Here is a 12,512-nt window from a genome sequence, read left to right on the forward strand (position 1 = left end):
GAGGAGGGAGTTACACAATTGTCCAGTGGTCAGTGTGTACAGCGAGGGTGGGGTGATGAAGAGCGGGCAGAGATCATGTCTCAAGCAGGGGACAGCGTTTCTGGGCCAGTTGGCAGTCTGCAGCACATGGTTGATTTCATGTTGCAGTGCCTGGGAGACGACCGCCGCATCGACCACATTCTCAACATGCCTGATTATTGGGTGTACACCCTCCTCAATCCTCGCTACCGGGACAACGTCCAAAACCTCATCCCAGCGTTGACCCGGGAGCGTAAAATGCGGGAGTACCACGACACACCGGTGAATTCCATCATCTTCTCCAGTCCAACTGAGAGGAGTGCTGCTAGTGCTTTACAAAGCAGCTCAGTGCGTCGAGGCAGAGGAGGAGGCTCTGCACAAAGAGGGAGCAGAAGCAGTGCCTCTGCCCAAGGCAAGGCCAGTATGGCACAACTGTGGCAAACTTTTGTGTGCCCGCCCCAAATGTCTACACCATCACCGGCGGCTCCAGTCAGCAGGAGGCAACGGTTCCGTCAGACGGTGACAGACTACATGTCTTGCCCTCTTACTGTACTCCCAGACGGCTCTTCCCCTTTCAAGTTTTGGGTCTCTAAGCTGGATACATGGCCAGAGCTAAGCCAGTATGCATTGGAGGTGCTGGCTTGCCCTGCGGCTAGTGTGTTGTCGGAACGCGTCTTTAGTGCCGCAGGTGGTGTACTAACAGACCAACGCATGCGACTATCCTCCGATAACGTTGACCGGCTTACTTTTCTGAAAATGAACCAGGCCTGGATCTCGCAGGAATTTGCCACTCCTCTGCCTGATTAAGTAATTGGGTGTCATCCAGGTCTCCCGATGAGTTCATCTTTCTACCACCTGAACTGCAATTCCTGGGCTCCAACACCGCCAGTTGAGGCTCAGAAGTGCAGGCTGCACAGTAAAAACATACGACCCAGTGTTATTGGGTTTCAGTAACGTCAGCTGATCCCCAGCTCCAGTCAGCAGGAGGCAACGGTTCCGTCAGACGGTGACAGACTACATGTCTTGCCCTCTTACTGTACTCCCAGACGGCTCTTCCCCTTTCAAGTTTTGGGTCTCTAAGCTGGATACATGGCCAGAGCTAAGCCAGTATGCATTGGAGGTGCTGGCTTGCCCTGCGGCTAGTGTGTTGTCGGAACGCGTCTTTAGTGCCGCAGGTGGTGTACTAACAGACCAACGCATGCGACTATCCTCCGATAACGTTGACCGGCTTACTTTTCTGAAAATGAACCAGGCCTGGATCTCGCAGGAATTTGCCACTCCTCTGCCTGATTAAGTAATTGGGTGTCATCCAGGTCTCCCGATGAGTTCATCTTTCTACCACCTGAACTGCAATTCCTGGGCTCCAACACCGCCAGTTGAGGCTCAGAAGTGCAGGCTGCACAGTAAAAACATACGACCCAGTGTTATTGGGTTTCAGTAACGTCAGCTGATCCCCAGCTGTGTAGTCGGCAATGTGTCCTGCGACCGCCACGCTGACACAACCGAAATGTAAGGGAACCTGTCCCCCCCTCCTTCCCCGGCGTTTGTTACTGAAAGAGCCACCTTGGGCAGCAGTAATGTTGCACAAGGAAAAAGGTAGCTCTTTTAGTTTAGCTCCTTGCTCACGCAGAACTTTACACTTATAGAATGTGTCCACTGATACCGTTATACTGTCCCGGAGGTGGGACTTTCCTTCCTAATGTGAAGCAGCACAGCCGTCATTCCTACCCCCTTGGTGCCGCGCGCCGCCTCCTCAGCGTTGTTTTAAGCTGTCACGGAACCTGCGCTGTTCTGTTATCCCTTGGCCATGCCCACTTAGCGCTGCCTGTCTTCTGACATAATTTGGTGTCAGGCTGGCTGCGCCAGTGCGGCCGCGCTGCCCGAGATCCCGCCTCGCAGTGTCTTCTGATTTAATCACACTGCGGGCCTGGGATCCATGGGCATGCGCAGTGCATATCTTCACCTCAGGCTCTCGCTCATCTCCCTCCGCCTTCTTCAGACTATGCGCCGTCAGCGGATCCCTAATAGCATGCCACGGCCGTGACGCCGCACAGTCTGAAGAGGGGAGTGAGAGGCGAGGATATGCACTGCGCATGCCCATGGATCCCAGGCCCGCAGTTGGATTACATTAGACGACACTGCGAGGTGGCATCTTGGGCAGCGTGGATGCACAGGCACTGCTAGCCTGACACCTAAATGATGTCAGAAGACGGGCACCGCTAAGTGTGCATGGCCAAGGGATAACAGAACAGCGCAGGCTCCGTGACAGCTTACAACAACGCTGAGGAGGCGGCGCACGGCACCAAGGGGGTAGGAATGACGGCTGTGCTGCGTCCCATTAAGAAGGAAATTCCCACCTCCGGGACGGTTTTACGGTATCAGGGGACACATTTTATAAGTGTTTACTTCTGTGTTTGCAAGGAGCATAATTAAAAGAGCAACCTTTTCCTTTTGCATCCTTAGTGCTGCACAAGATGGCTCTTTCAGCTACAAACGCCTTGGGGGGGGGGGGGGGGAAGGGTTAAAGGTTCCCTTTCAACTTGCTCCAATCAGGCTTCGGCCTACACTCTGTTCCTCTGCTACTCGTGCTGTCCCAGGGCTCTAACACCGCTAGTTGGTGCCTGGAAGTGCTGTCTGCACAGTCAACAGTCGCTCCTCTGTTATTGGGGTTCAGTAACGTCAGCTGATCCTCAGCTGTGTGTGCAGCAATACCTCCAATCTGCTCCTCCTGCTGTCCCTGGGCTCTAACTCCGCCAGTTGGTGCCTGGAAGTGCTGTCTGCACAGTCAACAGTCGCTCCTCTGTTATTGGGGTTCAGTAACGTCAGCTGATCCTCAGCTGTGTGTGCGACAATACCTCCAATCTGCTCCTCCTGCTGTCCCTGGGCTCTAACACCGCCAGTTGGTGCCTGGAAGTGCTGTCTGCAGTCAACAGTCGCTCCTCTGTTATTGGGGTTCAGTAATGTCAGCTGATCCCCAGCTGTGTATCCGGCAACGTGTCATGCGACCGCCACGCTAGCACACTAACAGACATTTACATGCCTACAGTGCAGGCTTCGGCCTACACTCTGCTCCTCCTGCTGTCCCTGGGCTCCAACACTGCTGGTCGATGCCCGGAAGTGCTGTTTGCACAGAGCCAAACACCTCGCCAATGTGTTAGTGGGGTTCAGTCACGCCTGCTGCTCCCCTGCTGTGTATCCGGCAACGTGTCATGCGACCGCCACGCTGGCACAACTAAAATGTAAGGGAACCTGTCCCCCCCCCCCAGGCGTTTGTTACTGAAAGAGCCACCTTGTGCAGCACTAGTACTGCACAAGGAAAAGGTGGCTCTTTAAATTATGCTCCTTGCAAACGCTGAACTACACACTCATGTAATGTGTCCCCTCACACCGTAAAACCGTCCCGGAGGTGGGACTTTCCTTTGTAATGTGACGCAGCACAGCCGTCATTCCTACCCCCTTGGCTCCGTGCACCGCCAGCTTAGCGTTGTTTGATTCTGTCACGGACCCTGCGCTGTTATGTTCTCCCTTGGCCATGCACAGTTTGCGCTGCCCGTCCTCTGACATCATTTGTTGTCGGGCTGGCTGCGCCTGTGTCCACGCTGCCCGAAATCCCACCTCGCAGTGTCGTCTAATGTCATCCCACAGTGGGCCTGGGATCCATGGCCATGCGCAGTGCATATCCTCGCCTCTCACTCCCCTCCTTCCGGCTTCTTCAGACTAGGCGGCGTCAGCTGATCCCTAATAGCATGCCACGGCCGTGACGGCGCACAGTCTGAAGAAGCAGGAAGGAGGGGAGTGAGAGGCGATGATATGCACTGCGCATGCCCATGTATCCGAGGCCTGCAGTGGGATTACATTAGACGACACTGCGAGGTGGCATCTCGGGCAGCGTGGACGCACAGGCACTACCAGCCTGAAATCTAAATGATGTCAGAAGACGGGCAGCGCTAAGTGTGCATGGCCAAGGGATAACATTACAGCGCGGGCTCCATGACAGAATCAAACAACGCTGAGGAGGCGGCGCACGCCACCAAGGGGGTTGGAATGACGGCTGTGCTGCGTCACATTACAAAGGAAAGTCCCACCTCCGGGACGGTTTTACGTTGTGAGGGGACACATTACATGAGTGTGTACTTCAGCGTTTGCAAGGAGCATAATTTTAAGAGCCCCCTTTTCCTTTTGCAGTATTATTGGTGTACAGGATGGCTCTTTCAGCAACAAATCCCTGGGGGGGGAGGGGTAGGGGGATTTAAGGTTCCCCTTCAACTTGCTCCAGTGCAGGCTTCGGCCTACACTCTGCTCCTCTCCTCCTCCTGCTGACCCTGGGCTCTAACACCGCCAGTTTTTGCCCGGAAGTGCTAGCTGCACAGAGAAAAACACCAGCCAATGTGTCAGTGGGGTTCAGCAACGCCAGCTGTTCCCCTGCTGTGTAGCCGGCAACGTGTCCTGCAAACGCCACGCAGGCACCTAAACTGAAATTAAAGGGAACCTGCCCCCCCCAGGTGTTTCTATGTATAACAGCCACCTTGTACAGTAGTAATGCTGCATTTGTACAAGGTGGCTGACTATTTCTCCTTGCCCACGTGGAACTCAACACGTACAAAATGTGTCTCATTAGAGACCATTACACTGTCCCTGAGGTGTGACTTTCCTTTTTAAATGACACGCAGCACCCCCCTTGGTAACGCTGGCCGTCTTCTGACATCGTTGGTTGGCTGCCTGTGCGTCCGCCCTGCCCGACCCAACGCTTTTCGTTGTCTTCCTTATTTTGACTGCGAGGGTGTGATTGATGGGAACGAGCAGTGCATATCTTCGCCTGTCTTCACTCCCCTACTTCCGCCTTCTTCAGACTGTGCGGCCTCATGGCCGCGGCATGCGATAAGGGATCAGCTGAGGCCGTCCAGTCTGAAGCAGGTGTAAGGACATGAGTGAGCGGCGAACATATTTACTGCGCAAGGCCATGAATCCCAGCCCTGCAGTGTGACTTTATGAAAAGACACTGCGGGTCAGGGATTCATGGCCATCGTTAACCGCACCGGCCAACATGAAATGAGGTCAGAAGACGGGCAGCGCTAACAGGGCATGGCCAAGGGATAACACAAGAGCGCAGACTCCTGTACAGCAAATAACGACGCTCAGGAGGATGCGCCCAGCACCAAGGCGTTATTTTGGACACATGTGCTGCGTCTCCTTAAAAAGACAAGTCACGCCTCCAATACAGTTTTACTGTATAATGGGCTAAATTGTGTACGTGTTTCATTCAGCGTGTGCAATGAGCAAAATTTAAAGAGCAACCTTTCACTTGTGCAGCATTACTGCTGCACAAGGTGTGGCTCCTCTGGATTGTAACACCTGAGGGTGGGTTAAAGGTTACCTTTGAAATTGGTTCAATTAGGCTTCGGCCTACACTCTGCTCCTCCTGCAGACTCTGGGCTCTAACACCGCCAGTTGGGGCCCGGAAGTGCTGGCTGCACAGAGAAAAACACCCGCTATTGTGTCAGTGGGGTTCAGCAACGCCAGCTGTTCCCCTGCTGTGTAGCCAACAACGTGTCCTGCAAACGCAACGCAGACACAAAGCTGCCTCCAGTGCAGGCTTCGGCCTACACTCTGCTCCCCCTGCTTACCCTTTGCTCCAACACCGCCAGTTGGGGCTCTAGGAAGACAATCTTGATTAGGTCCACATCCGGGTTCCAGCAACGTCAGCTGGTTCTCGGCAGTGTCTTTTTCACGGGTACTCCCTCCTGCCCAGCCTGGGTCCAGCACCGTCAGCTGGTTCCGGGTAGTGTCAAGGTCACTTACACGCCTATACGTTGTCCCGTCATGTTGCGGTCGGGTTAGCCAACTCCATGGTGCCTCCAGTTTAGGAGCTTCCTATGTGGGCTGCGGGAATTGGCAATCAAGGCTGGTTCTGTAGTGCCAGTAGGCCAAGCTCCCCCTGTAGGACTGATGGTGTTCGGTAACTGCGGCAGCCTCGCGGCCTAGCTGTTCTCTCTTCTCCTGTGGTCCTTCTGGTCCACATCCTGGTTCCAGCACCGTCAGCTGGTTCCGGGCAGAGCCTTTGGCTTAGGTGCCTCCTTCTGGGAATCTGAGTTCCGCCAATGCGGGTACCTACAGCGCGGGTACCTACAGCTTTGTAACCGTGTTCCAGCACGTCAGCTGGTCCTCGGTCCTGCCATTGGCTCTTGCACAGTTGGCCAACGCATCCGGGTTCCAGTACCGTCAGCTGGTTCTCGGCAGTGTCTTTTGCTCTTGTACCTTCTGCTCCCCATCCTGGTTCCAGTAACGTCAGCTGGTTCCGGGCAGAGCCTTTGGCTTAGGTGCCTCCTTCTGGGTATCCGAGTTCCGCCAACGTCAGGCGGTCCTTGGTAGTGCTTTTTAGCACGGGTACCTCCTGCTTAGTAACCGGGTTCCAGTAACGTCAGCTGGTCCTCGGTAGTTCCATTGGCTCTTGGACCTTCGGGTAGCCATCCGAGTTCCAGTTCCATCAGCTGGTTCTCGGCATTTTCTCAGCCTTTTTGTACCTTCTGCTACATTTCTAAGTTCAAGACCCTAAAGACGACGACCCGGAAGACCACCCCTAAGATGACGACGACACCAGAGACGACAACCACTGAGATGACGACGACCCTGGAGACGACGACCCTGATGACCACCCCGATGACAACGACGACGGCGGAGACGACGACCCTGGAGACGACGACCCTGGAGACGACGACATGGAAGACCGAGAAGCAGAAGAACAAGAGGCTGCAGAACAAAGAGCAGAAGAACATTAAGCATAACACTTAATATCAGAGCAAAAGATATTATCTAAATTATATGCAGAAGAAGACTAAGCAGTGTATGGGGGTGAGTCCGTTCCTCCTCGTGGTGCCCCTGGATAAAGCCTGATGCTGCAGGCCAAACTGAACGCGGACAAATGTAACTTTTGTGACTGGCAGAAAGGAAGGTGTAATCTTCAAACTTTTATAGATAACTACGGGAATGCCTGTCACAAATGAGAATATGATGAAGAAGTAGAATAGGAAGAATAATAATAGTTGAAGAAAATGAATATGAAGAATGTAATTAAAAAAAAAATAGGTAGAAGATGAAGAAGAAGATGAATAAGGTGAAGAAGAAGTTGATGTCAAAGATGCTGATGATGATGAAGATGAAAGTGTGGGAAAAGTAAAAAAAAAAAGGTGAAGGGCGTGGAATAGTGAAACATCAATATCTGACAAAATAAAAAAAATCTTAACATAGTCAATATCTTTGTAACTCCGAACGTCTTAAAAAAAAATTAAAATTCCTGCTATTCTATTTGATTGGGCTAAACCTCTATGCCTTTAATGTCTCCTCCCCAAATACATCCTGCATTATTCTTAGTTGTTTTCCTTCATGTAGAATGAACCTACAAGGAAAGAAAGGGTTTATTTTAATTCCGATATTTTGGTCCCATTGACTTGCATTGGGATCGGGTATCGGCGATATCCGATATTTTTTTGAATATCGGCCGATCCAATCCGATACCGATACTTTCTGATATCGGAAGGTATCACTCAGCACTAGTGGTTACATAAAAGTGTCAGGTTCTTATACACAACACATGCATAGCTCATTAACAATATCATTAGATTACATATCAAATATTCATCATAAATGTGAAAAAAAGTGCATCAGTGCGTTATTCGAAAATCCTTTTGAATTTTTTTAGATACATATATAAATACTCCAGCATACCAGTGCATTATATAAAAATACATTAAGTACTCAATTATGCTAATTAAATAAGCCAGGTGTCCCAATTCATGAAACGCCATCAGAAAAACTCACATGTGTTTATCTCCTGTAAGCGCCATGTCCACGGCGTTCTCAGGGGCAGACTGAGCATGTCAATGACGAAAGTACCCACAATCACTTGCGCTCACATCCGCGCATGCGCAGTACGTCTCCCGGACACTAGCCGCCATCTTTGTAATGGTAATAACCTATAATCCGTCCCTCACTGCAATTACTTGTAGCCATAGCAACCAGGACACATTCTTCATGAGTCTATATAAATGCAGCTGCATAGGGAGCACTGTGAAACAGTGCTAAAGCACCCTCTAGATAACATATATGAATAAGCTGAGCATATAGCTATTATAGAAACGCCACCCATAGATAAATTAAACCTCCTTTGGAAAGAATGTGTACTTTAAGGATATCATAGAACAAGACACTATGCAGCAGAGAACCAGGGTCAGGACATGAGCCCAAATAAGCGTCACTGGGCACAGAATGACCCCACTTAACAAAGCGGGGTCACCCATGCCGAAGCGCAGACCCGAGTGAAAAAAGGAGGTAGAAATACCCCCTTCCCACTCCCATCAACGCCAAGCAACACCACTGCTCATGCATGCAAAAAAAGATGATCTCAAATCCTTGTACACATTGACCAATAGATCTATAGGAGGATCTTTATTATTGTTAGATCTTTAATAACTTTTGCTGAATGACAATATATTGCATATACTCATGATTTATTAAGCATTATTCCATGTATAAAAAACGGAAAAAAAATGGAAGAAAATGAACAATAAAAAAGAAACAAAAAGAAAAATTATATTCAAATTGCCGCTTCATGAAATGGGACACCTGGAAAAGAAAAAGAACAAAAAATATTATCAATCCAAAAGGATCATCATATAAAAATTAAAAACATACAGGAGAAAGAACTATCATTGTATGTTACAAAAGCTGGTTTAATTTAAAGTCTACATTCAGATCATGCGGTTTAAGAGTGTTAAGTCTCATTATCCATTCCAATTCTCTCCTTTTTAAAAGTTTAATACGATCCCCACGTCTCCTCTGAACGGGAATAGTGTCAATTATCCGGAAACGCAACTGCTTCTCTGTGTGCATTTTTTCTGTAAAGTGTTTGGAAACCGGTAAATCCAAGCGTTTTTTTCTTATAGTATGCCGGTGTTGGTTGATACGTGTCTTAAAGTCACAACTGGTTTCACCAACATACCATAATTGACAAGGACATTCTAATAGGTATATCACAAATTCTGAACTACACGTCAGAAAGTGCTGTATCCTAAACTCTTCTTTGGTTACCGGGTGGGTAAATGGAGAGCCCTTCAACATCAAACAACAATTAACACAGGAAAGACAGGGGAAACATCCCTTCCTAGTCTGTCCTGTGAAAGTAAGTTGATTAGATTTTTTAAAAGACCCAATGTCTGACCTGACCAGGGTTGACGCTATGGTCCGATTACGTTTGTACGAAAACATTGGTGGCCTTGAGAACTCAACACTGTTGGGGATTTATTCAAAATTGAAGGCATACTGAACCAGCATGGCTACCACAGCATCTTGCAGCGGCATGCTATTCCATCCAGTTTGCGTTTAGTTGGACCATCATTTATTTTTCAACAGGACAATGACCCCAAACACACATCCAGGCTGTGTAAGGGCTATCTGACCAAGAAGGAGAGTGATGGGTGCTACACCAGATGACCTGGCCTCCACAGTCACCAGACCTGAACCCAATCGAGATGGTTTGGGGTGAGCTGGACCGCAGAGTGAAGGCAAAAGGGCCAACAAGTGCTAAGCATTTCTGGGAACTCCTTCAAGATTGTTGGAAGACAATTCCCGGTGACTACCTCTTGAAGCTCATCAAGAGAATGCCAAGAGTGTGCAAAGCAGTCATCAAAGCAAAAGGTGGCTACTTTGAAGAACCTAGAATATAAGACATATTTTCAGTTGTTTCACACTTTTTTGTTAAGTATATAATTCCACATGTGTTAATTCATAGTTTTGATACCTTCAGTGTGAATGTACAATTTTTATAGTCATGAAAATACAGAAAAATCTCTAAATGAGGTGTGTCCAAACTTTTGATCTGTACTGTATATATATATATACTTAGATAATATATATATATATATATATATATATATATATATATATATATATATATATATATATTTATATTATGTGCGCAGTTGACTATGTATAGATTTATTGTGTCACTGGCAATAATGTAACATCAGTCTTGAGGGGCTTGTCCCAGGTGTTAATATGTATTTTCCTGGGAGAAGTAGACTTTGGTCCCCAATCTCACCAGGGGGTCCTGCTGGAAGCCAGGAAGAAAGGTAACATTTGACACCTCCTAGCTCTTGGAAGAGAGATGTTAATTACGGCCTGATAGTATCTCTGTGACAGCTGTTAGGGTACCATCACACAGTGCAATTTTCATCGCTACGACGGTACGATCCGTGACGCTCCAGCGTCGTAACAATATCGCTCCAGCGTCGTAGACTGCTGTCACACTTTGCAATCTACGACGCTGGAGCGATAATTTCATGACGTATGTGCGATGTAGAAGCCGTTGGTTACTATGCGCACATCGTATACAATATATGTTACACCATGCGATCATGCCGCCACAGCGGGACACTAGACGACGAAAGAAAGTTTCAAACGATCTGCTACGACGTACGATTCTCAGCGGGGTCCCTGATCGTAGGAGCGTGTCAGACACTGCGATCTCGTAACTATATCGCTCGAACGTCACGAATCGTGCCGTCGTAGCGATCAAAATTGCACTGTGTGACGGTACCCTTACACAAAGGATCTCAAGAGAAAATAATATATTCATTGGGGGCGTGGCCATGGTCCAATCAAAAAACAAGCAGTTATGATATTAACCCCTTTACCCCCAAGGGTGGTTTGCACGTTAATGACCGGGCCAATTTTTACAATTCTGACCACTGTCCCTTTATGAGGTTATAACTCTGGAACGCTTCAATGGATTCCAGTGATTCTGACATTGTTTTCTCGTGACATATTGTACTTCATGACAATGGTAAAAATTCTTTGATAGTACTTGCGTTTATTTGTGAAAAAAACGGAAATTTGGCGAAAATTATGAAAATTTCGCAATTTTCCAACTTTGAATTTTTATGCAATTAAATCACAGATATATGTCCCACAAAATACTTAATAAGTAACATTTCCCACATGTTTACTTTACATCAGCACAATTTTGGAACCAAAATTTTTTTTTGTTAGGGAGTTATAAGGGTTAAAAGTTGACCAGCAATTTCTCATTTTTACAACACCATTTTTTTTTAGGGACCACATCTCATTTGAAGTCATTTTGAGGGGTCTATATGATAGAAAATACCCAAGTGTGACACCATTTTAAAAACTGCACCCCTCATGGTGCTCAAAACCATATTCAAGAAGTTTATTAACCCTTCTGGTGCTTCACAGGAATTTTTGGAATGTTTAAATAAAAAGGAACATTTAACTTTTTTTCACAAAAAATTTAATTCAGCTCCAATTTGTTTTATTTTACCAAGGGCAACAGGAGAAAATGGACCGCAAAAGTTGTTGTACAATTTGTCCTGAGTACACCGATACCCCATATGTGGGGGTAAACCACTGTTTGGGCGCATGACAGAGCTCGGAAGGGAAGGAGCGCCGTTTGACTTTTCAATGCAAAATTGACAGGAATTGAGATGGGACGCCATGTTGCGTTTGGAGAGCCACTGATGTGCCTAAACACTGAAACCCCCCACAAGTGACACCATTTTGGAAAGTAGACCCCCTAAGGAACTTATCTAGAGGTGTGGTGAGCACTTTGACCCACCAAGTGCTTCACAGAACTTTATAATGGAGAACCGTAAAAATAAAAAATCATATTTTTTCACAAAAATTATCTTTTCGCCCCCAATTTTTTATTTTCCCAAGGGTAAGAGAAGAAATTGGACCCCAAAAGTTGTTGTACAATTTGTCCTGAGTACGCTGATACCCCATATGTGGGGGTAAACCACTGTTTGGGCGCATGGGAGAGCTCGGAAGGGAAGGAGCGCCGTTTGACTTTTCAATGCAAAATTGACAGGAATTGAGATGGGACGCCATGTTGCGTTTGGAGAGCCACTGATGTGCCTAAACATTGAAACCCCCCACAAGTGACACCATTTTGGAAAGTAGACCCCCTAAGGAACTTATCTAGATGTGTGGTGAGCGCTTTGACCCACCAAGGGCTTCATAGAAGTTTATAATGCAGAGCCGTAAAAATAAAACAAACATTTTTTCCCACAAAAATTATTTTTTAGCCCCCAGTTTTGTATTTTCCCGGAGGGTAACAGGAGAAATTGGACCCCAAAATTTGTTGTCCAATTTGTCGTGAGTGCGCTGATACCCCATAAGTGGGGGGGGGAACCACTGTTTGGGCGCATGGGAGGGCTCGGAAGGGAAGGAACTCCATTTGGAATGCAGACTTAGATGGAATGGTCTGCAGGTGTCACATTGCGTTTGCAGAGCCCCTAATGTACCTAAACAGTAGAAACCCCCCACAAGTGACCCCATATTGGAAACTAGACCCCCCAGGGAACTCATCTAGATGTGTTGGGAGAACTTTGAACCCCCAAGTGTTTCACTACAGTTTATAACGCAGAGCCGTGAAAATAAAAAATCTTTTTTTTTTCCCACAAAAATTATTTTTTAGCCCCTAG

The 12,512-nt window shown here is 47.7% G+C and overlaps 1 protein-coding gene across 2 annotated transcripts in view; it reads right to left on the reverse strand.

Moving 5' to 3' along the window:
* Positions 1-8,165: 8,165 nt before the first annotated feature.
* PIAS2 (protein inhibitor of activated STAT 2) overlaps positions 8,166-12,512 on the reverse strand; it is a 46,338-nt gene continuing 41,991 nt past the window's right edge. The window contains exon 14 of one of the 2 annotated variants that reach the window (XM_069746903.1): positions 8,166-8,637. In XM_069746903.1, coding sequence (XP_069603004.1) covers positions 8,533-8,637 — 105 coding nt within the window. In that variant the 3' untranslated portion in view covers positions 8,166-8,532. The remainder of the gene's footprint in view (positions 8,638-12,512) is intronic. The other variant, XM_069746893.1, reaches the window with a different exon arrangement.

The sequence above is a fragment of the Ranitomeya imitator genome, chromosome 1 (genome assembly GCF_032444005.1).
Source record: "Ranitomeya imitator isolate aRanImi1 chromosome 1, aRanImi1.pri, whole genome shotgun sequence".
Classification (NCBI taxonomy): Eukaryota; Metazoa; Chordata; class Amphibia; order Anura; family Dendrobatidae; genus Ranitomeya; species Ranitomeya imitator.